Source organism: Poecilia mexicana, unplaced genomic scaffold (genome assembly GCF_051168715.1).
Source record: "Poecilia mexicana isolate PSO_F unplaced genomic scaffold, ASM5116871v1 scaffold_14, whole genome shotgun sequence".
Lineage (NCBI taxonomy): Eukaryota > Metazoa > Chordata > Actinopteri > Cyprinodontiformes > Poeciliidae > Poecilia > Poecilia mexicana.
In genome coordinates this window covers 9,556,435-9,584,305 of record NW_028263383.1, presented here as the reverse complement: position 1 = coordinate 9,584,305, position 27,871 = coordinate 9,556,435, and the positions used below count along the sequence as shown (strand labels likewise).

Genomic DNA, 27,871 nt, shown 5'->3' with positions numbered 1-27,871 from the left:
TAACACACACTTTCATCACAGTTAAGATTTATTTCATTCAACATTTCACATTACAAATATTTAAAAATTATGCATACTGTTATAAATAGTTGGCTGCAAACAATTAAATAACATTAGATTTTTCTTTTTCGTTTCACTAGCACTTCTACAGACCAACTCCTAGAAATATGGACATATCCGTATTACATAACTTAATTAGAAAGGAAAATACAAAAATAGGAACTTATAAAGTGAAATGACAATAAAAATTAAGGTGATATCTTAAGTAAAAAATGCTATTAATAAATACAACAACCTTCCCATACACAGTTAAAAACTATTGAAATCTTGCCATTAAGTAACATCATTAACAGACAAATATTTAAATATTTATTTTCCTTCAGAAAATGTGAACCATATATTGTTGAGCACAATATAGCAATTAGTAAAAACTAGACACTTTAACATATTAAAAGCTTCACCTCAAAAATATAACAAAAATCTGATCAAAATTATAAAAATCAATTATACATTCCAATTAAAAATATACCAATAAACAGCTAAATACATCGTTGACCTAATAATTACAATGCAATCAATCACAGTAGCTTAAAATAAACCAAAAAAAATAAGCAAAATGAGCACAAAAACCTTTAATGTTTTAAAAATAACTTCAATTATTTATATTAGTACAAATAGTTTGATTTCTTTTCTTTTTTACAAACACCAGCATGAAAAGGATTACAATAACAGTAGAAAATGACTGTGAAAAACATATTAACATCTTCTTTAATTAAATGTCTGCAATTAAAAATGGCATTAAAGAATTACATTGCAAAGAGTCTTTCTCTGGAAAAAGGTTCAAAAGAAGTATTGCACATAACAACTTGAAGTTAACTTGCAACAATTTACCACATTCAAGTCTTTAAGCTCCCCTTTCCTCCAGATAGGTCTACGTAAGCTCACCGCGACGCACGGCGGGGATGAGTTCTCAAGTCTTTTCAAAACAGTGTTTCTTTTTGTTTGTTTGCTTTTTTTTTTTTTTTGTAATTTTTTTATTTTTAAACACGGATGCTCAAAGTCCTGCACTGCCGCATCGGATTAAGTTTTTTTTTTATTTTTTATGTTTATCTCTCCATCATGTGCATCCCTGCAGAGGTCTGCGGATAAGGGGAAGCGGGGGGGAAATCGACACGAGGGGGGTGAGGGGGAGAGCTGAGGTGTCCTTAACGTAATAGTTAAACATTTGGTGCACACCACAACAGTTAATTTTAATATCTAATTCATGTACTTGTCATTTTCTCTTTTTTCGTCATGCATGCTAAGGGTTACAATAGGTGCTAGTTGGCAAGTTCAAGAATATATATATATGTATATGTATATAGATTTTTTTTTCAAATATTAAAATATCTAAAACACCAAACATCCATTCTTGTGGTACAAGATTCAGCGTTAAGCGTGAACCAGATTTTGCATTCTCCTCTTTATAAGTTATGCTCCATCTATGGAGAGGAAACCAAGACAGAAGTTACCATTTCCTCCAACTAGTACAGCCAAGCTTGGAGACATTTACATCAATTTGAAATTACAAGATTTTCTTCTTTTTCTGTTCCCGCCATGCTTTCATTGAGCAGATCGACCGGAGAACATCTGGTATATGACCAATAAAAAATAAAAAAATAAAATAAAATACAAAGACCAAGAGAGCTTTCCACTTTGGTCTCTCCTCTGCAGATCTGAAGTCGCATCAACACAACTGCGCACTCGTAAAGTTGTAAAGATTCCTCAGCACGGAAATGTATAAAAAGCATAATTGAAAATAATATATATTGAAAGCACTCAACTTTTTTTTGTCCTTTTTTTTCGAAAAATGAAACATCTCCATATATGCAGATCTCTCAGTAACAAAAGTACAAAAGCTACCTTTCACAATGTGAAAAATTGAGGTATTGCAAAAAGGAGTTTCCCCATTTTGTGAAAAATGTGCCTAAAATGACTGTTTGGAAAAAAAGACAAAAAAAAGGAAAAAAATATTTAGAAAAGTAGTGCATAATAAATGTTTTTATGTGCATGACAAAATAATTTAGCTAGAAAACACTGTACCAAAAAATCAGCAGGCCATGTATAAAATAATCTTTTTTTTTCATCTCATTTAAACAGCAAATTCTTCACAAAGTGTTTTTTTTTTTAAACTTCTAAAATGCTCACCCGCAAAACTGATGCAGGGGCGCAAAGCGACACCCCCCGCCAATATGAGGATTCTCACTAGTGTGTGTTATTAAATCAAGTTTCGGTACTAACTCCCTGACGTTTAAATGCTCGGCTAGAAGATCGCCACTGAGTGACGGAAAACACCAAAGAAAATGAGAGGATTATTTTCACCTTTGCTGTGGGAATGTACACTTTAAACTTGCAGAAGTATTTGAGATTAAAAACAAAACAAAACAACAAAAAAAAATACGTGCCTGACAGAACCACCTCCGCTTTGAGCTGGGGTCTTTTTCTGTGTCTGCAAGCCCTGTTGGGTTTTCCACAGATGGTGTTCACTGTTAAATATATCTGCAGCGCCTGCATTGTGTTCAAGGCCAATCTTTGGTTTGTTGTAGTCCACCAGGGCTTAACGGTGAAACAAAAACTGGGTCGGAGTGGTACGATGAGCATGTATATATATATATATATATATATATATATATATATATATATATATATATATATATATATGTATGTGTGTGTGTGTGTGTGTGTGTGTGTGTGTGTGTGTGTAGAGAGAGAGAGAGATTAAAAAGAAACTCTAAAGAAATGAGAGAAAACATAAATATCCTGACAGGAAATGAGCTACAACATGACCCACTACTGCACAGCCATCTTTGGTTCCCATGAGCCACTGGGTGCAACCGAACGGGCCTGAAAACTGCATGTGGGTCATGATTGTGTTGTAGTAGTAGTAGTAGAGCACACTGCAAGAGAATATCTTCATTTATGCTTCTAAAACACTGGATGCTGAGTTGGATTCACTTGGCAGCAAAAAGGATGGAGGGACGCCCCCCGCCCCCTCCGTGAATCGAACGCGTGCTGATGATGTGCAAAGCAGATTAACGCAAACTGCACGCTTCATTGAGCGTCGCTTTCAATCTTGGATGCAAAAGGAGCACTTTTGATATTAAAGACTTGGGAGAATTGCACAAATGGGTTTTAAGGGAACCAGCAGAGACAGGCGCTTCCTGTTTGGTGCTGAGAAGGTGGCGCCACGCAAGCATACTCATGCCCCTTAAACTTTTTTACATTTCAGTTCATTTTTTCTAGGAAATTCTGTTTAATAAACCAGCACAAAGTAGTATATAAATAACATGTATCCACCCATTTTCAATCTGCTACCGTTAAATGAAATTCAATGCTACTAAACTCTGGTTTCATCTACCATCTGAGTTCTGTATGTAGGAAAACTGACACTACATCTCACCCTGAATATCTCTTCCACAAGGTAAAACACGGTAGAGGCAGCATCATGTTGTGGGTAGCAGGGTGGTCACAGCAGACTGGACGATGGCTGGAGGTAAATAATGGAAAAAATTAAGAGGAAAACCTTCTCATATGAGATCATTCCTAACCAAACAGCCAGGGCTATAATGGAAGGGTTTGGATCAAATCATGTGTCAGAATGGCCCAATCAAAGTCCAGGCCTACAAATCTGTGGCAAGATTTACAAACTGATGTCGAAAGATATTCTCCATCTGGATTGAGATGGAGCAATCTGCCACAGGTTCCAGTTTATATTTGTAAACTATTCTTTTCCTCCCACGTCATAATTATGTGTTGGTATATCATGAAAAACAGATAAAATAAACTGAAATGTGTGGTTGTAATGTGACTAAAATGTAGAAAAAGATTAAGAGGTATGAAATGCTTCTGAAAGGCGCTGTACCTTCACCTCATGTCCTGAATAATCTGATTTGGATCCAACAATGAGGCCGCGCTCTCGGTTAGCTGCTAGTCTTGTTCTAGAAGCCAGAAGCGGACATGAGGAAGGGGAATTGCATTCATCTCTTCGCCTGCCTCTTCTCTATCCTCCCTTAGCCATACATTCCCATGTTACACTGTATACTGTATGATACTTTACTCAGTCCCTAGCGCAACCCTAGGTTTGATTACAAAAATAAGGAGGTGATGAAGCAAGCTAGTAGAAAACTGTGCCTGTTAGGCCACTCTCTGTCTGTTGCATCACTTCCCTCTGATTCTCGCTCAAAGGGAAGCTTAACACCAGAGAGTGGTAATGTGTTTTTTTCTGTTCTTGCTTACTTGCTGTTTTTTTCCTTCTTCTACTTAATGTATTCGGCACATTAGCAGCTGAGTCTGAGGTATTGGTTTTTGCATGTGAAAAATGGAGATCAAAACCCAAATCTGTGTTGCTAAAATTTGTTGTGTGTTTTTTTTTTTTTTCAAGTAACGTCAAAATGTCTGTATGGTCTTGGAACTCATAGAAAGAGTTTTTCTTCTTTTTTTTTCTTTCAAACAGGGAGAGAAAAGACTCCATTTCTTCCTGCAGCGGGCCCTTTCTGTTCTTCAAAGTTAATTAGAATTCAGCTTTGGTTAACTACAAAAGGGTCTCATATACGGTGTCTTCACTCTTTAAAACAAGAAATAAGTGCACTCTTCTTCAGCAACACCTTTGTTAATCACATTTGCTCTGGAGCTTCTTGCAGCAATAGCAAACTTAATCCCACGTCTCAGAAATAAATAGCCAATGACGCACTTTTTCAGCAGCATTTGCTGTGAAGACTTTGTACAAAAGGAAAAAGGCAACAGCTCTGCTACAATATAAGACAGCTGAATGTCAAACCAAAGGTGTTTTTAAGGGCCTCTTGTATCAAAAGGAAATATTCTTTTTAGAAAAATATGCCAATTGAATAGCAGAGTACCATATCACACATCAAAACTTTCCTATATTTATATATATATCTTTTTTGAGAACTAATAAAAATATTTCAAAAAATCAGAAGAAAAATAAAATTATGTTACATTTTTTTCCCCCTAAATGGACATATTTGGATACAATTCCAGTTTTTCTTTTCTATCTCCAAAATATTGATATATATTAACTTTAAATAAAACCAGAAACAAAATGCTGTTAGGTGAAATTAGAGCAAAAAAGGAACCAGCAACAGAAAAGTGCATTTATTTGTACAATGATTTGCGACTCCTGCACTACCTCTCCTTCCCCTGCTTCTCTGTCGCCTCTCCCTCTCCGTCGCTCAGTTCCAGCGGAAGGAGATGTGGCGCGGCCGGTCGCCTCCCTCCTTCACCAGGGGCTTGTGGAACTCGCGGCCGGCACGGGAGTGGATGGCCGCCCAGCAGTACTCGCAGTAGTACTGCAGGCAGGTGACGTTGGCGCAGAAGAACGGCGCAAACTTGCCGCCGCAGCGGGTCCCCTGGCACTCATCGCACAGCTGGTCGTCGAGCACGTATGGCTTCACTTCCACCTGGACGCAGAGGTGAGGATTAGACTTTTTCTTTTCCCAAAAGACTCTAGGTGATGTAAACAATAGTTTTCTACACATTACTCATTTCAATATTTCGTACGTTTTACAACTCAGTGGGTTTTATGAATTCATGGCATGTATTTATATAGCAGAAAGACTTTAAATATTTACCCTGAATAAATGAGAGTGAAGGAGTGGGAGGGAGGGAGCTAGGGCAGAGAGGAGGTACACAGGAAAGTAGGAAAGAAAGTTGCTACTTTCTTTCCTTCTGTGTAAGTTTTAAGTAAGTTAGTAAGTAGCAAAGTAAGAAAGGAAGAAAAAACAAAAGTAAGTTTTAAGTAAGAAAGTTTCTAAGGAAGGAAGAAAAAAGTAAGTAAGGAAGGAGTAATGAAGGAAAGAAGGAAAGAAAGGAAATTTTAAGTAAGGAAGAGGAGAGGAGGAGAGGAAAAACGATAGAAAAGAGGGAAACTTGAAACCAGATCTGGAAACTACAAAAATTTATTCCAGACTTTTCCAGATTGCATTCGACTCATGGAAAGTTGTCTTTACTTTAGATGTTCCCTCCAACCTGGCCAACCTTGCTTAAAGTTGTAAATCTTTCCTTGTGGAGAATTCAAACCAGCATTTGACAAAATCAGGTCGGTGTGACTTCTGCAAGCAGATTTACCTGCTACTTCCAGCTCTTCACAGGGATTTCAAGTGGAACAATCTGATACTAAAAACCAGCAGATCACTGAACTACACAAAACCAACAATCATATTTCTTGCAAACAGAATGAATACTACCACTGCTTCCTACTGTTATTGGGTCATAAAAAAATCTGCTGACAGAAGTCATATGAAGGGAAACGTTTAGACCAGGTTTCAGCCTTAAATATTTTTCAGTGTTCATTCGAAATGTACCAATCATAAATGGCTGGGAAATTTTTTAAACATGTTTTGATTTGATATGTTTTCTGAAGCATGAAAAAACTAGATTTTTAATGAAACATCTAGTTAACTAATTGTAAAGAAAAACTTCACAGTTAGTTTAATAGTTTGGCTCCATTTTGGTCTTAAAGGTCACAGAACATTTTTTAAAGACTCGAGGAGCTTTTTAAGGTCAAATTTAAATGTCGATTTTCATAATAGCTGTCCAAATGCTGAAATCTGTTATTTTCCTTTTTTAAGGTCAGAATGTACTCCAGGAAGAGTCAACTTCACATTTCACCATATTACTAACTTGGCGTTGTGCCATTATTAGCAGATAGATATTGAAAAATCACTCAAGTGTGAAAAACAGCCTACTAGAAGTTCCACCAGGTTCATTCTCAGGCATCTGCACTTACTCTTTTGCAAACACTGGATTAAATTTGCATAATTCACTGGTTATGGCAAATTGTGCACCAGTGCTGCAAATATTAGTGTGAATCCTCAAATAAATAAGCTTGCACCATGAGGAAACCACGTTACTGAAACTGCAAAGCGGTGACGCTGAGAAGCAGCAGAGTTCAGAGTTTTGTCTCCCAGCAGAAGAAGCATTATTGGTACTATTGTTTCGAGGCTAACACGCAGAAATGTCACCTGCAGTAGTAAAAATAAAGTGTTTACAGAGATGCTGCAGAGTGGGAGGGGAGATTTCGGCACCTTTGTTCCAGATGCAAGAATCCCATTTACTGCTCCCACATACAATTTTGTGACTCACAGTTGGAGCACATCTACAGCTTGGATCAGCGCAGATCCTTCTATTTAACAAGAGCGTTACGAAATGCATGGCTCTGATTAAAACCTCAAATAGTTAGGCCTCATTACAGTTTATGGAAATTCAGCTGAATCGTTGATTCCAAATCTAAAAGCAAGTCTTGTTAAACTGCTGCTAATACTCCTGCTTTTCTACTTAAGTGAAAGAAAAAAAAACAAAACATGGAATGAAACTTCTTTTATAAGAGAAGGTCAAATAATTCTTCATGTAGGAGGAAAGTTTGACACTTTGCACTCCCAGCTTTCTGCCTTTCTTCCAACAAATGCATTTTACTTTCAGCAAAAATCTAACTTTTTGTTCATCATAAGAAGAAAGGCAGTGCAGTTTGAGGTAAAGGAACAGGAAGTAAGACTGTGGTGTGGAGACGACTTCAGAAAGAGAGGGGCTTCGAGGAGGGAGGTGGAAAAACACAGAGGCTCCCTTTTCTTTCCACTCACCCGTTTATCGATTTCTCCGTGCTGCAGCTGTACAAAGCGAGCACTGATAGCAGCAATGTAGCTCTGCTGATTAGAGAAGGCGACCCGCCCCGCTCCCTTGGGGTACTTCAGCTCTGGGTCCGTGTCAATGCCTGCGTAGCAAACTCCACCGTACAGGCGGTCCATGATCATGGCCAGTTCCACTGAGGAGGAAAAACAAAAGCAGCGTCGTTTTAAAAAAAGGAGAAATACTAGGAGCGAAAAATACCCAACACCAAAAATCCAGCGCACATGTTGCTGATGTGAAAAGACTCTAAGTTTACATTTCAGTGAGAAAGAATAAATACTCTTTAAACTTTTTTTTTTTTACTTTTTTGTTACATTACAATCATAAACTCCAATGTTAGGATTTTATGTAATTTTCCAATAGAATTGGATTGGAAGCAACATCAGTTTTCAGGTCTTGCTACAGGTTACCAGCTAGATTTAGTGACCAGACCAGTCTAACAATTTAGTTATAACACCGGCTGGATGTTTATGGGGTTTCCTGCTCAAGCCTCAAGTCTTTAACAATTTTTTTTTTTTTCTGGGACTGCCATATATTTAGCTCCATCCAGTTCTCCATTAATTATGAACAGTTTCCCAGCCCCAGGTGAAGAAAAACACCCCCACAGCATGAAACTGCCACTGTCACGTTCCTGGGAATGAGCAGTGCTGGTTTCCTGATAAACAGAACCGGGTTTTACTCCAGAGGAGTTCCATCTTAGCTGCTTCGTTGCACCAGGATGTGGAACCGGGCCGTTTCAAAGATGGGTTCTTCATCAGATAAACTATGTACAGTTTAATCTAGAACATTCAACCAAATCCCATGAGCATCGAAATGTAAATGTGGAAGTCATTACAAAAATATGCAGAAGAAAGTCACAAATATTAAACTGAAATCACAAAGAAATATAAAAATAACATATTGAGTTAATGTGCATATTTACATCAGAATGAACATAAAAAGCACCTTGATGAAAGATGGACCAAACAAAACATACTCTCTGAATCTCCTGCAAGATTTGTGGTAAACTGCAAATAGGATTTTTATGACGTTCTTTCAAACATAACTTTCTTCTTGCACATCTTGTTCCATGAATTTACGACTGAAATTTCTGAAGTTTATTTTATTTAGGGGTTTTATAGTAAAGAGGGATGAGTACAAACGCACCCCTCACTTTAGAGATTTTATTTGTAAAAAATCTTCTTTCTAATTCAGAATCAGATGCTACTTTTTGTTGCACGAATGCATAAAATCCCAATAAAAAATTGTCAAAATGTAAGAAATTTTGCAGGGCACTTCACTGTGTTCTGATTTTCAACTAAAAACCTTTGTTTACTAAAATAAAAATTATGGTAATGACTATTTTTTTTTATTTTAAACCATCTTAGGGGTTTACAGAATATTTGCTGTTGATGACCTTGTTCACTGCTACAAAGGCTTAAAGCATGGCAACCAGCAGCGCAGACATGAACTAATAATACACATACCACTGCTATTAGGAAACAATACATTTCAATATTCTAAACTGCTCAGCAGGTTGCAAAGAGCTGATTTTAATACCACCAGTGTAGGTCAATGCCTCTGTAGCTTTATTACCCAGCAGGTCTGATTACACCGCAGAGAGCAGTATTAAGCAAATGGGAACAAGGCAGGAAAAGTACAGAATGGTAATGTATTATTTTTTATGCAGCAATCAGAAACAAACAGCAGGAAAATTTTAAAGACCTTTCATAAAGCCTCAAAATATGGGTCATAAATGAGGTATAAGTCCAGCCCGTATGCACTGTGCGTACCTAAAATTCAACTGTTTTTATTACAAATACTCATTTGTTTTCAATTTAACCTCCAGAAGAACAAAGAGTGACAGATACCTGCACGGAGCGGACGGGGAACTCCTCCCACAAAGATGGTTTTTCTCGGGTCCAGAGGCTGAGATCCGTCCATCACAAAGTCGCTGTCGTTCAGGTTCCACGGGCGAATCTGGACCTGAGGCACAAGCACACAAAAAGCTCACAAAAGAAAAAAAAAAGCCAGTACAACAAAGAGAAACAGAAAAACTGTGTGACTTTAAACTAACTGGCTTGTCTTTAATGGTAGGGCTGGAAACGCAGAGATACAGTTTGCCGTCCTCCTCGATACAGGCGTCGATCAAGGCCTGCACCGAGCTTTCGTCCTGGAACAGCAGGAAGGCGTAGCCTGCACCAAACACAGGCAGGTCATTCAAGTACAGAAACTCCAGTTTAACAGACCGATTATTGTGACTGTGTATCTGAGCCCTGAATTCAGGCATGTGCTTTATGTCCTGAAGTGGTCAGCCTCTATTACACAGGTGTAAACTTTACAGATGCTATTAAAAGTGATTCAGATTGCTACCTAAAGTCAGACCCATATGGATGAAGATGAGGAAAACCAAGAAGCAGATTACATGTGGCTGGAACTTTTATGTGCTATGTTACCAACACCCAAACAAGTCTAACTTATTTTCAATACCTTTAGGAGGAAAATAGGATTTGCTTTCTGCTTTGTGAGGCCAGTCCACAAACAGGTGTCCAAAACGCCTGAAGCTGGCAGTTATCTCATCTGAAACAGAAAGGAAAATGATTAAATATCAATTTAATTCAAACACAAAGAGCTTCTGATATGAGAGAAATAAGCCTTTGTTTTTCATTTTAATGACTGTACCTTCGTCTATGTCTGGGGGCAGTCCGCCAACAAAGACCTTGCGAGAGTAGCGTTCCACGCGCTCTCCGTTCTGATGTGGGAAGCAGTGTGGGGAGCCGAGGCCCGCGAGACCCTGGTCAGCTCGCTCATCATCGGGGAAACTGTCCTCCATTGGAAAGAGCGAGGAGTGGCCTAAAAAACAGAAGGAGGTCAGGAGAATAGATTTAATTCCCAAGATGAGAAAAAAAAGGTAAAAATAAGTTATGTCATAATGGTGATAATGACTTCTGTTTTATAGATTTTTATCTTGGCAAATGTGTAGAAAAAAGCAAAAACTGAGGGAATGGTTCTGTTTTCCTTTGTTGCGGCATGTTTAAATCTTTTATAACTAAAAATGTCTTCATCGACTTGTTGATCTAATGAAAACTAAACAAAACAAATTTGTAGCATGCAAACCTAAGAGTTGTTTTGTCAAAATAGCTGTGAATCCCTGCAGCTCCTCCAGAGTTAACATGGAGCTCTAGGCTGATTCTCTGCTTAATGATCGCCCACCAACATGCCAAAGATCCCTGGATTGTTATCAGAGTCAAGGGGGAAAAAAATCAAACCTACACTTTTCAGAAGAGCGCTTAATGCCAAAAATGATTTCCCAACCAATTAATCAACTTAGTTGGTAGATAACATTAAATTCAAATAGTTTGTGGTTGAAACATGGGGAAAAAGTTCAACAGGTGTGAACACTTTGTGAGGCTGGTGTTCAGGAAGCATTTCTAAATGCTTCCTAAAAAATAAAACTAAGATTAAAAGAAATATGAAGTGTGAAAACAAAAAGCAAAAAATGTCCAAAATGTTGTGTGCTCTTCTTGTGGAAGTTACTCAACTGTAATGATTTCCCACGAAGCAGGCACGCAAGCTTAATCACACAAACACAGCAGTCCTCTAAAGTCTGAATACTTTCACTGTGGAACATATGCGTGGTGGAGGTTAAGCCGTCCCATCCGAACTGCCCTGAGCTGCTTTATAAAGCTTTATGCGAGGGTGTTAGCCTTAACTTCCACAGTGTGACGTGTGTGTGTTTCCGCCGCAGAATTGGGTAAATGACATACGACGCTTTGTGTACCTCACTGCCTCATTAACTCTAAGCTAAATGCAACACTGGTTTAATGTTGCAAAACGCAAGTGAGGAAAGGAAATATGCAAAGAGTGAACCCTAGCAAGAGGAAAAGACACAGTTTCACAAGTTTATAACAAGACTCAACATTTAGACAATTTTGCACACACATGAAAAAATTTATTTCAAAACATGGGAATCAAATTTAAAAAAGAAAAACATGCAGGCAAGAAAAACAGAAACTGTTTTCTGATTTAAATAAATCAGAAAACAGTTTGTTAAATAGAAAAAATAAAATAAAACGGTTAAAACAACGTATTCCACAGATGGACATTATAGATTTATGAATATGTTTTACCTCGTCTCCTGCTATAATTCCTGGCTGCATGTGGAACGAGGGAAAAAAATAATAATAAATAAATAAATCAAAGTAGAGGCTGTTTGTAAATATGGCATAATAAACCAGAGCAATAAAAGTGCCAGGTGGTTCATGACAATGTGCTCCACAGTTAGCTCGCCTGCTAGCACTTGATTCTGTTAATCAGCGCTGAATCATAATCAGCCTGCAGTACTTTTCTCACACAAATATCAATTTATGTAAGCGGGTACAGAGTGGGTGCATTTATTTATTTTTTTATAGATTTGGTTTTTGAATCAGTATGTTCAATTATTGGAAAAATTATCGGTATGAAGTGCTTGAGCAACAAAGATGGCTGCAGCAAATTATAAACAAAAGCCTTTTCAAGAAGACGTTTTTATCAAATTTTGCATTTTCCCAAAATTAGAGAATTACTGAAACATTTATTTATTCCAGTAATCCAGCAGAAAGAGCTAGCGCTGAAAAGCACTGAAAGAATTGTTCCCTTCGCCAGTAAAATGAAATCAGTGTCTCCATAAATCTTGTCATCAGAGGGAAGCATGAAGATATCAAATTTACAAGTAAATGGCGGCAGTGATTTGGACTTAATAAAACAAAGTTGACAGAAACCAGCAGATTATCACGGCAGAATCAACAAATTCTGTAGTTTAACACAAATAATGCAAAGTTGTAGCCTAAGCCCAAAATAAACCTGTGGGTTTTAGCACTTAAAGCATCAACGTCTTCTTGAAAAGGCTTTTGTTTGTAATCTGCTGCAGGCATCTTTGTTGCTCGAGTACTTCATACCAATAATTTTTCCTTCCACTCAACTTTCCATTATTAAGCTAGGGTAGCGTTCTATAAACAGCCAGCTTCTTTAGCAGTGACCTTTGGTGACTTATCCCCTCCTTGTGGCATGTTTCAGTCACTGTCACCTGAAAAACTGTCAAGCCAGCAATTTTCTGCATGACTGGCGAGGTCATAATGTGAAAATTTTAGATTTAAAACCATATACAGTATATGCCGTGTAAAATTTATTTTCAGAGAAACTGAATTTCAAAATTCCATTAGCTACAAGCTAATGGAATTAGCTTGCAGCATCAGAAATGTCAGAAATGTATCACTTTGAGTGTACTGACCTGAATTTCACTTTTTAGAACTGGGATAGATTTAGATGATGTTCTAAAATATTGTGATGGATGTGTGCATTGTGCTTATGTATGCAGAAAGATTGAGAGTAGAAGGGTCATCTCAGTTCACCAGAGAGGATCGGTACTCAATACAGAACAGGCATTAGCATAAAAGCGAGGCAATTAAAACACAATGTAATAAAGGCCACAGGATGTATAGTTAAAAGACTGAATCAGGCCCAAATAGGCCATGATAACCCTGGAGACACCCGAAGCTAAACCTGGAAATGCAGCGTAACTGGAAAAAAGAGCAGCTGATAGAAGTATCCAAGAAAAGAACTGTGTTTGGACTTTAATCTGCAGATTTGATTAGTTAAGCAGTTTTAGCAAAACACTGTGCAACTGATCCATTTTACTGAGCTTGACTGCAAAGTAATAAAAGAAAGTAAGTGTGCACAATTACAGGCAACAGCGAGGGGAGATGTGAATTAATCATGCAGAGAATAAGGAAGAAGCAGAAATTAGACTGAAGCACATCACTTTGCCTAATCACAGCCAATCAGGGGACCTGATACGATTCAAAGATGGCGCTCTAACGTCAGAGCTTCAGTCAAACAAAAGCAATACTCTGCGAGGCTGGTCAAGCAGCTCCAGCCTGAGAACGAGCAGTTTGTATTTGAAAAAAAGTAATGTCTTTTCAGTCGTAGTGTGTAATTTTCCAAGAGGAGGCAGTGGAAGCAGTTGGGGCAACATAAGGATGAAATATAGGTTTTTAAACAGAAGAGTTTAAAAAAAGCCAAACACAATCTCCAATTGGAAGAACCCGGAATGGGTGAAGAAGCGGCTGGAACGCGGCGGCAGTAATCCTCCCTCAGTGGACATTTCAAACCAGATGGACATTAACTCTGCCGGGGAAGGTCAAAGGCAGCCAGAAACGGAGTAAAATACTGAGAGGCAGTAAAGCAGATTGAAAGAGAGCAGAGAGTGCTATAAAAAGATGTGTGTGTGCGTGTGTGTGTGTATATGCGAGTGTGAGAGAGAAAAATAGATTAGAAGCGATGGAGAAATGAGCTGATAAAAAGCCGTGTGGGGGTGAGCAAAAATGAGAGTGACTGGAGGGAGAGAGGATGGGGGGAGGAAGAGGATGAGGAATGCAATCTGCGTATCCTTATGAGGCAGAGAGAGAAAACCAGGACTGGTGTGCAGCCTCTATCCGCTGGCACCATCTGTCTCAGGGCACCATGACAGCTCCTGACCATGTGATTCAAACCATGTGACCCAGCAGGCTTTTCAAGAAACTACTGGCAGTTCCTGTTTTACCCGCCGGTTGAAGCCCGTACAGATGACGTCAAAACACAACAACCACAGAACGATGAAGGAAGAGATTGCATGACCGAGAGTTTAAATCTCATCTCTAAGAAAGATCCAATTTTGCAATCATGCTCACACGCACAAGCACCACAGGAGCTCACTAATTCCAGACAAAATCTAGGACATCTTCCACAAAAAATCTTCTGTATCTATCAAACCATTGCTTTTTTTTAACAAAAAAAAAATCATTCAATTTCATTAGATTTCTTACATCCTTCTCTAATTCAAGAACAAAGCAGAAAGAATGCAGTGAAGAATTTTATATACAAGTATTCAAGCCTAAGCTCCTCTGCAAGTGAGAAAGTAAATGGTTATTTTGCTTCGAGTTGCAAAACAACAGAAGATTCCCGTCAGCAAAACGACATTAGAAAGACGATATCAGCCTCCATTTTAACAGGTTAACAGGACGGAGATATGGTTGGAAAAAAGAGGAGAAAAAATGTTTGGTAACACTTTATTTGAAGGGGGTTGAATAAGACTGACATGACACTGTCATAAACATGAATAAGCCTTCATGAATATTTATGACTGTTGTCATAAAGCGTCATTCGGTAAATTATGACACTTTTAATACAAAGTTGACATTATTCAAAATGTCTTTGTTATGACAACTTGACATTAACCAGGAAATCATTACTGTTTAAACTTTACCTTTAATAACATAAAGTTACCTAATTTTTAAAGTGCAATCAGTAATACTTTTATATCAAATTTATATCAGTAATTTATATCAGTAATGATTTCTTGGTTAATGTCAAGTTGTCATAACAAAGACATAACACCAATTGCGTTAAACAAAAGCTCAGGGAAAAAATTACATCTTTTTAGTCCTGCTGTCTAAAATCCTGATAAGCACATTAAATTTTATACAAAAACTACACATTTGCCTCAAAGTTATGATTATTACATCTTCACTTCATTTAAAGTTTCCCACTCGACGTGATTTGGGTATAAAATCCCTTTGATGACTCATCTTTCAATTTCAGGGTAAGTAGACTTTTGGGGAATGTGTTTAGGTTGCCATACATACCGTTAAGGGGCAGAGGGTTGTCCGCCCCCGGGTGAGGGAACCCCAGACGACCTACAAAGAAAAAACAAAACAAAATGTGTTTTATATAATATATTTATTCTACTTTAACTCTGTGCAAGTCTTTCCAGAAGACAGTCTAATTATTCCTAGAACCAAAAGTAAATAAGCTTTACAACTGAACCAAAAGTAAAGAACAAACTACAAAGTTGGCTTTTATGATAATGGTACAGGCTCCAGAAATGAAAGGCTGTTTCTTTTAACGGCAACCATAACAGGAAACGAAAGTGTAATAATTTAGCCATCCAAACTGTATGATTTTGCAGGTTTTAGTCTGGTTAGTAAACAGACTAAAAGGTGATAAGGCTCACCTGCAGCAGTATATGACAAGATAAAAGGTAAGAGTCAAGACACATCACACTATCTGAATAAGACTCAACCTGTAGCTAAAATTGGCTAATTACGTTTCCCGGCTGTAGGGAATCGTAAAAAATAATCCAATGTCCACAACTTCAGAGACACAACATATAACAGATCAAGTGTTGAGGAAGCTGAGGAGCAGTTTCAAATTGGGATCTTCTAATTTAGAAGTTTGAAGTTTTTTGATTCAGTGAAAAATACAATGATACACACCATGTATTTTTTATTTATTTTATCCAGACACTTCAAGGTTGTGTCTACATTCCTAAAGTGTTATCATGGACAATCAGCCACAGTCAAACATTTCCATCTCAGCAAGAAAAAGCCAAGAACTCGTGCTCACAGACAAAAAGATTCCATCTCTTCAGGATGTCTGACGGGTTAAATTCCAATGGAAAGTTTCTGTACCTTTTTTAGCACATGAAAATGACAAATGGGAATAAATGCACAACTTGACTGATGTTTTTTTTTTTTTTTTCTTTTATGGGTAGGCCAAACCACACAGTGATGGATGAGCACATGGCAGACTGAATCATGGTTGTATAGAAAATGATCAGCAGCTCCTGTACTGTAAGAGTTACCACAGGAAGTGCAGTTACTACTGGGCCTTCTTATGAGGACCATTTCAGGTCCTGAGACCTTGTCCTGACCACATGCAACACTTAAAAAAAGAAATAAAGAAAAGAAAAAAAAAAGTCAGACAATTAAGTAAATGCAAACACATGAGTGTTTTATGAACCATCACTGATATGAACTGGTAAAGGTTTACTATTTGAAGTCGAAAATGTCATTAACTCTTCACCACTCTGTGGTGGGTTTGCTGTGAGATATTGACGCTACTACTTGAAATCCTTTCCATGAACACTACAAACAGAACTCATCTGAGCTTTGGTTTTGGTATACAAGGACAGGGCACCAGTTAAAAGCAACCCAGATATGACACATTCTCGTCCACTCTTCCATGCCAGGACGAAAGCTACGTTGCTCTTTTGAAATCAGAGCTTGGACGGTCAGTTGGAGCCTCATTTCCAACCTCCGAGATTAAGCTTCCCCATGGAGACTGGGATGTGCAATCACTTAATTGCTGGAAGACATTCTCCTGTCCTTTTCTTCATAATTAGGAACACTCCCCAAGTCTGCCACTTCACAACTACTGTTCCTGTTCTTCATGCAACACTTTAGAGGTATTTCAACCAGAAAACCCAAAAATGTCCAGAGCCGTCACCACCAGACTGAATGTCCTCCACCCCGGGGATTTGGTGCCGGAGGTCTTTTTATACCTTAGAATTTAGTTTCACTATGTATTTTTCATATATGAAATTACAACAAACTGGCTTTTTGTTAGATACTGTGGCTACAAAATACAAACCATCTCTCTCATTCTCATTCAACTCCATTTTCCAATCTGTATCCTCATACCATACTTTTTACACTGAGCAATTTGCAAGGGCCACCTCCCAAACACACAAATACATGTTATGATGCCAAACAATCTTCAAAGTTATGCAAGGCCCGCTTGCACCAGAAAGGATAATGAGATGAAAGAGCTGAAATAGTGCAACCATTGTTGTGTGGGTACGGACCGCCTGGTGATTGGTGCATTCCGATGCCCCTGTCACAAGGAAATCTGTGGGCCCCTCCTCCACACTCTGCGAACTGAACTCACAGAACAGAGGAGACAGAACCGTAGGGACTGACCCGAACCAGATAAAGACTGCAGTGTGACTCTTCACTGCAGAATTTACCTATTTATCTCCCCATGTGAATTAGCCAGGTAATAAACACAAGGTGCACATAGTTCCACCATCTGAAACTCAAAGTCCAACAAAGCTCCAGGCTGTCATTAAGGACTTTAAATCTCTGAGGAGTAAACAGGTACACCATAACCCAGTGTGTCTGCAGGGTTGAAATGTGGCTGCTTTGTGAAGCTTATTTGCATGCTGCTGGCTGCACACAAACAGTCCACTTTAAAACACATGTATGAACAACCTCGCACAATGCAGTGGTGTGTTTATGTGCGGTGGACGAACAGAGGAACCCTTTCTGTCAGTCGGAACAATGCTGGAAGGGATTCAAAGCCACTTCTTCTGTAGACATTTTGTCTCGCCTCTTCCCTTGCTTTGTTGTGCTCACTTTTGTTGAACACTTTCAGTTCAAATGAGAAATTTCAAGATTTGCTGTATTTATTTTGTGTTCTTTCTACATGGATGCATTTGTGTGAGAAATTGGAAAAGTGAGCACTCAAAAAAAACCTCTTGTAATAATGTTTTTTCTTAACTATCCTCCATGGGAAAAAGCACAAATTTACTCAAGCTCTGCAAAGAAAAGAGCAAATTTACTCAAGCTCCACCTGTCATACTATTGTACAAGGCTGCACTATAATTATGAAAATGATGACTGTAAAATTTGATTGCTTCCAAGATCTACACGTCAAATGAAAGGATGATAAGTCCGGGAGACGATATGGTGTGCTTCATGGTTTCACCACTGTGCACTGTATATTTAACTGACAATCCAGAGTGTGATGGAGAAAATAATTAGGGCAACTAAGGTGGAAAATGTGCTGTGATTCATTTTACTATAAACATAATAAACGCTAGTGTCAAAGAAAACTGTCTCAAAAACCTGATACCATAACATCGATGGTACTAAGGATTTTTAACTTTAATTTCTATTAAAAATATTTTCTACTATAAGCTCTGACAACAGAACACAAAATCACGACTAGATGCACATGAGCTTTGCGTGTTTAGTTGTAAAATAATAAAGCCTGTATTTCAATGTTTTTATTATCTTGTTATTGTAGCAGTGGCACCTTTTATAGACATTTTATTGTGTTCAGTGGGATAAAAGAGAAAATAATTTTCTTATCTGGGCCTACTTTTTTGTAAGGAAGTTAATCTGTTCAGATGGATTACAAAGAGAACGCAAAACCTGGCTACTTTGAGTCATTTATGACCAAACGTCCCCCAGTTTAAAACAAAAACCAGAGTTAGCTTAGCCACTATTTTTGTCCAACCCATTTCTTCCACTAAAGCATAAAATAGGAGCCGTCTCAACCCCAACCCGTTGCTGAGCCAGAGATAAGAACCACTAATTTTGGGTTCTGGAGGCAGGCTTGTGGACTTCATTAAACAGTTCAAATGTTGAGAGCTTAAAATTATGCCATATATTAAAACAGAAAAAGCAACACCACCACTCAGCTTCAGCAATGTTAAACAGTTAATGAGTGAATCTGTTATATCCAACTTTTAAAAATCATTTATTTTTGTCATCATTTCTATTTTTTTACTCAATCTGTAACGATTAATTAAAACATGGCTGCTATTGGCATTGATGTCTTGTAATCTATTTAACAGCTAAGACATTGGGGTTGACAAGTTTAGTTAGCATGCAGCACTCAAAGGATTACACTAAAGTAAAGCTTGTGTCAAAGGTGTAACTAATTCTAACAGGTCCTCCCTTTCAATCAACAAGAATCATGAAGGTGATTTACTATTAGCCAAATATTGTTCAGCTGTGATTACTGCATAATTTTGCTAGAAATGCTTTGCATATAGATTAGCATAAAAAAAATTATGCTAATCTAACTTCCCTTAGAGGGAAGATTCTAGGGGTGCACTGATTTATCGGCCAGCCGATCTATCGATGCCGATTTCTTTAATTTTGGGAGATCTGTGATCGGCCGATTTTTACATGTGAAGCCAACCTTATCCACCAACCTTATCTAGCTTGGCAAACATCTAAGAATCAACCACTGTCCTCTTTTGCTCACTGGTGAGAAAGATCTGACTGACAGACTGGTCCTCCAGGTTAAGTCTGCACGTTTACAATTAACAAGAGTTACCCCACTGTTGCTAATTCAACAACTTTCTTGCTGTACTGAGAAACATTTCAAACAAAAAAGAATTGGTATCAGCTAAAATCGGAATTGGCAGGTTAAGTTTTTTAAAAGATCAGTAATTTACGCACAGTCGGAAAACTGCAATCGGTGCACCCTAGAAGATTCCCACTTAATGTTCAGGACTGGTGATTTAAAAATGGTGATTTATTAGAATATCTCTTTGTAAACATTAGGAATGCAAAATGTATTGAATCATAGTCATCATCATAATATAAATATTTGCAATATCACAGCTGGATCAGAAACTATAAACACATTTTGGTCAAAAGACACAAAATCACTTGGAACAATATGGTATTTATGTTTGACAAAATGATTTAATAAAACTGTTGACACTTAAAATAGGGCTGCAATGAGAACGTAAGAACAAGACGGATTTCAGTTTAGACCACACCGTCGGTTCTACACATTCTCTCCAAAAGACAAAAAAATTGTTTTTACCATGGAATAAAATGCTCATTTGCAAAGAAGCAATTAATTAATCAAGTTTGGGATTTTTACAATCAGTTGACCTTGATCAACTAACACTGATCATGTGATGGCAAACAAAACGTCAACATATTTTTCCTATTGATTGAACACAGGCTGCTAATTTTAAGATATTACATTAATTTAATATAAAATTAAAAATGACTGATTTAATTTTAATGTTCAGTTTTGTAGATTAACAGAAACTTTCTAGTTATTTGTTGGGAAAGTGTTGTGAAGCTTAGAAATGATGAAAATCAAAGAATAAAGTTCAGTTTGCTTTGGAAGTAAGAACTTGTGTCTGGGAATTGCATCATATTCTCCCTGCAAGTAGGAAAAACAATGAGACTTCTCTCCATTTTACATACTCAAACTTAATTAACATGTTCACACATAGAGTTGTACTTTACTAAGTGTACTGCTGGTTAATAGGGTACAAGCCTCCAGCATTGCTAACGGGTTGTACCTGTTACTTTAACCCTACGAGCATTGAGTCATGCTGGTTATTGAGCTTGAGGACGCTCAGGAACCACCTCCCAGCGTCTGCAGGTGTTGTCTTGTTGTAGTTTTTAAAAGAAAATTGTAAAATCCAACTTATAAGTATGCATAAAATGCAACATTAACTGTGGCTTGTCCAAACATCGCAGCATGCAAAGGGGTTTATGTCAAATTTTAAACATTTAATTACAAGTAAGAGCATGTGTATTTCTTGTTCGATTGCTCCATGTGCATGAGGCTTGTTGAAAAGCATCGTACTGCTGCTCGTCTACATGTTTCTTGATTTTCAGTTGTTATGTTTACCTTTCAGGGTGTCTTGCTCAGCTCTCATGATGTCGATCAGGGAGTTCTCCAGAGTGTTCATGTTGAAGCTGTCAAATGACCTGGTTCGTTCCTACAGGGGACAGAGAAAAAGGACAAATTTCACTTCTTTCCTTCCCTCAGAAGGCATGTAGTTTAGATTCCTTTTTTGTTATTGTGGCAACCAGTGTTTAAAGTGGAGCAGCAGTCATTAGACTTATCTTTTAATGCAGCACTGACCTAATTAACACATAGAGACCAAAGCAAGAGGAGGAGACAGAGTTCCTAATTTGCACATGAAAATATGATCCGAGAACGTTGCTTCAAATACTAGCTGAACACCTCTGCGCAAGATCATAAAATATCACAGAATAATACAAAAGATATGACAGATCACATGCATTGAATCCATGTATTCTTTTGTATCTTTCTTTGAAGTGTTCAAAAACAAACAGCAGAATAAATTAATGTACAACTGTTTGCTAAAGTATTATATCATTCTGAGATCGACCTAAATATTTGAAAAACAGAGTGTTGTTTAACTCCTTAGTCAATAATCTATTTTATGTTCATTTTCATTCTGCTTATTGAAACACTTGCTACATTTAATCAAAATACTCCTGTTCAGAGTCTAAAATGCTTTGAAAAAAGAGATGGCATTGAAAACAAGCCAGAGAACAGCATGTCCACAGCTCCACCTTCAGCTGGGCCATCCTTGGCATACCGGCGACGCCACATATCTGTGTATGCACACATCAACATGTGTAAACACTCTCACACCCTTACAATGTGTATACACAAAATATGCTCTCACGCTGAAAAACACGACCCCGTCCACAAACAAATACTGCGAGTGGCACACTGATAAGCTTTCTCCCTCGACTCCGCCTCGGCCAAGTATGCAGCTGACGACAAGCGGCGACGCTAACAAACTCGTCTTGTTTCCTGCTTTTCAAAAACAAACAAAGACCAATATTTGACATTCATAACGTTATTGTTTTTATCTAAAGTGTCTAACATCCCAACTCCACCACATATCTGAACATTTCATCCCTTCCTTCTATTTTTACTATTTTTCCAGTCATTCTCTACAGTGAGTGTCACCTCAAAAATAGAAATTCCTTAAATACTGTCATAGTTCTCATCTGTGCATCAGAGATCCCAGACTTCAAAAGGCAGCGACTCCTCTGGCTACAAGCTGTTGCTCAGTAGGCTTTACCTTCAGTCTCAAAGAAGCTTAAAGATGTTTATTCTCCCAAAACTGTCAAGTTAAAACCTACTTTCTGCACTCATCTGTTTCAGTACTTCAAAGTACAGTTCTAAAAGTACAGTTCTTTTAGAAATTTCAGAGCCGAGATAAGCATCTAAGGAGACTTAAGTCGTGACAAAACCTAAAAGTTAAGATCCAAACTTAGCCACAAAATGAAATACTCGGTTTTCCCAGACAAAGGTCGGGTGGTGTGCACCTTTCTGCGGAGAATGGTACACAGTACTCTCTGTGTACCATTATATTAGAAATACATCCAAATATGACTATATGATTTGCTAAGTATGACATTTTCATCATACTAACTTTTAATAACGGTGGATGATCTTCAGACTGCAACGTAAAACATGTTTTAAGACACTCAGAACTTAATGAAGTCTGACAGGCTACTTGAAAGTCCAGACTCAAAGTATAGATTAGCACTCAGCATTAGGATAAGTGTTTTCTTTTGATCTGAACCAGAGCAATCAAAGTTCAAAAAGAAAAAGTTGAATGAGGTGTAGCAATATATATATATATATATATATATATATATATATATATATGTATATATATATATATATATATATATATATATTTATTTATTTATTTTTTTTTTAATTGCCCTATAGAATGTCACAAAAACTGTCAAAATTGAAACACATCTTGCAAAAACAGTAACTAAATCAGGAAAGATTTTGCTCAAAAATTTATCTGTAGGTCCCCCAACAAGCTAGCGGAGACTGTGTGATCTGCTGCTGCATCCTGTCTGATGTCACCTGCTCTATGATGTGGTCACTGAAATCACTTTAAACCAGTCGAAAAAGTTTACACAATTTAAAGCAAAATGCTCAGTTTTCCTATATGTTTTTTTTTTCTATAGACGACAATGTGGGAAATTATCAGAGTCACATCAAAACAAGAAAGAAACTGATCCACATAAAATGGAAGCTAGCAGGAGCAAGAGCCAAGTTTATTGGGCATAAAGTATTACCTATCTGTATCCAGTCAGGTGTATCTTTATAAACACATGGTAAAGCCTTCACTTTTAAGTGACATATTTTTAGAACATTAAGGCCACTTCTTTAGTTTAAATAGCCTGAGGTGGAGCAACTAATGAAAGAGCAATATTCAGGACAAGATTAAATGTGGTGTCATTTTATGGCTCCTTAAGCTAATATGTTTTCAGGCAAATACAGAAGACGGGTTTTACAAAAAAAAAAGTGTCAGACTGAAAATTGGTTTCAGAAACTTTGTTATGTTAAATGACTTACATCAGTAATGGGGACAAGTGAAACAATTTAAAATCCTGGCCAGGACATTTTGGGCCGATATCGATATTGGCTGATAGATGATATTTAATCATCTATCAGCCAGATGATAGATGATATTTAATCATCTATCAGTAGAGTGCATATTCCACTCTACTTTTGAAAGTGCAGGAGTGACAAACTTCATGACTTCTCTACTTTGGTTAAACGCCACCATCCTGCACTCCATCATTGTCATATCACCTGACACTTATTGGACCGTTACCGATGTGTCAGAACAAGCCAATACAATATTTGTATTGTATCAGCAATATCTGTATTGTACAAAGCCGATATTTGTATCAGCTTCTTATCAGCTGATACAAATATTGATGTGGATACACACTAACTCACCCACTGAGAATACAAGCAAATATAGTATGATACTTCCTTCTTAGGGTTTTATTGTATTGTCCTGTACAGTTTCAGTTCTGTCATGCCTATATGCCTTGTGATTGGAAAAACAAGGAAAGAAAAACAAGTGGAAAGTATGAAACAAATCTTGACAATAACAACACTGTACAGAGACTGCCTCTGTGACTGGTAAAGCTCAGAACTTGCACAAAAGGAATAACCCCAACATACCAGTCAACATAAGTAATATAGATGCACAGCTCCACTTTTCACTTGCAATGCTGTAGTTGAGTCTATGCAACTGTCTTGGGATTTTCTAGCATTTATTAAAAACCAGGTTAAAATCCTGGAGAACTGCAGCTTAAGTGAGTAAAGAAAGCCTGAGGGTGAAGGCACTGTGGAAAGCAAAGCTCATAGCGTACTCTGTTACCATGAACTCCACAGGGGTTAAATGCTACAGGGTTCAGAAAAACAGACCTACTTCTGTGAACCACATGACCCACACTCTGCCAGGCAGGCACCTCACTTTTTCATCCCCTCCCTGGAGTTTGGAGCCGCTTCTAAACTCAGAAGCTACTTTATGTGTCTGACGGGTTAAAGAGCGTAGTTACAGTGAGAAGTATTAACACCATCCGAAGTTTTGTAGTTTTACGGTCAAAATCCTTCAGTGTGCTTTTTTAGGATTTGGTGTGATACCCAAACACAAAGAAACTCATGACTGTAACAAGGAAGGGAAATGATACATGGTTTTCAAAATTTTTATTAGTAAAAATTTGAAAAGTGTGTCGTGAATATGCATTCTGCCACATTTACTCCTAAAATAATTTCAGAGGACTCAATTGATAGTCTTGTTAGTCACTTTTCTAATGAATAGAAAACTTCCATAAAAGAAACTATCTCTGGAAATAATCCCTGGAAATACAATTCCTACTGTGAACCAAGGTGGAAGAATAATGCTGTCAGTATTTGCTATTTTCTAGCAGGGACAAAAAACCTGATAAGAGTTGAAAGTATGATGTGTGGAGCTAATTCAGTTTGTCTCATTGATCAGAGCTTGGATCTGGTAATGACGTCACCCACAAGTTGAGTAAATTTTACAAGTCGCTAACTGCCATTAGCAATACTAACCAATAATGCATTTCTCATCGTTTTATGCATTTAAACATAAACAAATAAATACAAATAAACATTTTACAACACTATGCTGGCCACTGGCCTAACACGCTACAAACTGCATCTAAATTGTTTATCCTGGCAGCTTTCACTACATTCAACATATGTGGCAGTCATATTGCACACTAAAGTTGGGGCTGCTCGGTAAGCTCCGAGTCCAAAGTCCTGGTCAGAATTTCCTCATCCAGGGGACAGTCTTTGTTATACTTCACATCACACTGCAAGCCATCCCCACAGAGGAACATGGAAGTGGCAGCATTATGATGTCAGAATGCTTTGCTTTAGGACGAACAGGAAACCTGATCAAAATTGATATGAAGACAGATGCAGTTAAATACAGGGGAACCCTACAAGAAGTTCAAAGCCAACAAAAGCCTTCAGAGGTGGGACAAAGTTTATCCTCCTGCAGAACAAATATCCTAAATGTACAGCCAGAGCTACAATATAACAGTTAAGATTAAAGTATATTTATATTTTAAAATGGCCCAGTCAAAGTCCAGACCTACAAGAAATCTAATAAAGAATCTGTGGTAAGAATTAAAAGCTAATGTAAAAATGCTCTCTTTTTTTAATCTGACTGAGCCAACGTAAAGGAATGTGTAAAATTCAAAATCTGGAGGGAAAGAAAGCCTGCAAAGGCGTACTCTGGAAATTCTTGTAGCTGTAATTACAGCACATGGTCATTCTAAGAGATTTATTCATAGGGCTGAATACAAAAGTACATTACACTTTTACCATCCATTTTAAGATTATGCACAACCTTGTGTTGTTCCCATGAAATTCTAACTCACTAACATGTGTCCCTGTAATGTGACAAAATGAGAAAAAGCTTGGAGGATATGAAAATTTAGCAACACACTACAAATGTCTGAAAAACAAACACCCCAACTTGCTGAGCTGTAACCAAAATTTTAGATTTGTACAAGAGCAGATTTCCCACACTAACTGAAAGAACCTGCAAAAACAGAACTGACATGGTAGAACACACCCAGCGCACAACTCGCTCCCTCAAAACAAACATCAGCACGGGAATACAAGCCAAACTGGGTCTTCTGTTCTCTCATATCCTCCACAGTATCATATGCAAGGCTTGGGCCATTGCTTCAGGTCAAACAAAACAAACATTAAATACAGATCTGCAAAAGAACAGCACCTTACAACTGGAATCAAACCAAATTCCCAAACCACAATAAACAGATACAAGGAAGCTGAAGCAATTCTCGAACACAGCCACCGTCGTTTGAAATAATGCTGCTGTTATATTTGTCCTTGGTGTTTTGAATTCATTCTGTAGCTTTGGTACAATCAGTATGGACTGTGCTCTGCAGCTGGTAAAATTCAGCCCAGAGAAGTGAGGTGAGGGTGATTTATCATCAGATCTGTGTCTTCTAACTCAACAACTGGGCAGCTGACCAGCAAAGTGTTTATACATGACAGCTTGAAGGGCATGCACAGATACATTTGAGGACATCTGAAATGAGAAAGACTCAATTTACAAGGCAATCCGTGTCGTGAGTCCATGAGAAATTGCCCACAGTTAGAAAATGTCATAGGTTTAGCTCATAGTTTGTCATTTGTTGCTACATTGTTCGCTTCCTGCAGAAAAAAAAAAAAAGATGTGTTGCAGGATCAATAAACTATCTCACTCTATACCGTCTGTGGCAGGGTATGGGATTTAAACAGAGGCTAAAAGCCATGACACGCCTTTAAATAAGATGAGTCAGCAAAAAACACGGTGCAATAGGGTTCATTTCTACAGACTGCAAGACAACAGGCGCATGCTACAATTTATGAATCTTTCACCATGACCTAAAACATACATCCTACGCTGAGCTAACTGTACCTCTGAGATGTACTGAATAATTCATCCTATCTGAAAAAATAAATAAAATGATGGTGAGGTAGTCCACACTAAAAAGGAGATTATCTTTTATGATGACTGGTTGGTGGGAAGTGTCTTATCAGGCCAAATAACAATGACCTTTGGATACATATACAGGTGCTTTATTAGCACATTGATGAATATTAATTGTAATCATCCTTATTGTGATGTAGGAACATTTTTCTTTTTAGGTGAAAGCACTATAGTGTCGTGAGTTGTGGTTGGTGGTGGTGAGGATGAGCGCAGGGACCCAGCTTGAGATGAAGAAGATTAATTAAATGAAGAGAACAGCTCAAAAACAGTCCAGATCTCAGGCAGCACGGCAGAGTGGAAACACAGAGGCTTAGCACCGGTAGCAAATGAATTAAACAAAGATTGAAGCGACGAGCTAATGCCGACACAGGACTAAACAGTTCAACTGTGCCGGCAGACGAACTATCATAGACAAGGACCCGACAAGAGACAAAGACAACAGGTGGGTTTAAATACACAGGGAGGGTAATCAGGTAACCAGACACACCTGGGAAGCAATCAACGGGGAAGGCACAGAGACAACAGAGACTCACAGTACAAAAACTGAACACAGAAAACCCCTTAAAAATAAATACACAGAAACGCGGATCATGACATATACTACTTTCACCTGTACACTCATACATTTAGAGACACGGAGGGAAGAAAGGATATCCTACTTCTTTTAGGTCATTTCTTTGACTGAAATAAAAAGGCACTGACGGTACAATACAGAAATTCTTAAGTTAAATTTAATACCTTTTATAGACCTGTGGACTCCCTGTAGAGAATTTACAAACCTGGGCAATGCTCCCAAAACATTTAAAATTACCAGCACTGCAAAAAAGTTTATGCATTGATAAGCTGTTTGGCAAAACTTTGACCTACTGCTTTGCTGGAAGAAGATTTACATTGTATTATTTTTAATAGAAATGTGTATTTGATAGTTAAATCTTATCAACTGTGAAAGTTCTCAAGTGGAGTGAC

General features: G+C 37.8%; 1 protein-coding gene across 1 annotated transcript in view; it reads right to left on the bottom strand.

Moving 5' to 3' along the window:
- Positions 1–10: 10 nt before the first annotated feature.
- Positions 11–27,871, bottom strand: part of cpeb4b (cytoplasmic polyadenylation element binding protein 4b) — a 42,126-nt gene continuing 14,265 nt past the window's right edge. The window contains exons 3-10 of the mRNA XM_015009257.2: positions 20,911–21,001; positions 15,321–15,371; positions 10,342–10,512; positions 10,150–10,239; positions 9,737–9,855; positions 9,531–9,645; positions 7,635–7,816; positions 11–5,456 (exon numbers count right to left, since the gene is read on the bottom strand). Of these exons, the coding sequence (XP_014864743.1) occupies positions 5,229–5,456; positions 7,635–7,816; positions 9,531–9,645; positions 9,737–9,855; positions 10,150–10,239; positions 10,342–10,512; positions 15,321–15,371; positions 20,911–21,001 (1,047 nt within the window). The 3' untranslated portion in view covers positions 11–5,228. The remainder of the gene's footprint in view (positions 5,457–7,634; positions 7,817–9,530; positions 9,646–9,736; positions 9,856–10,149; positions 10,240–10,341; positions 10,513–15,320; positions 15,372–20,910; positions 21,002–27,871) is intronic.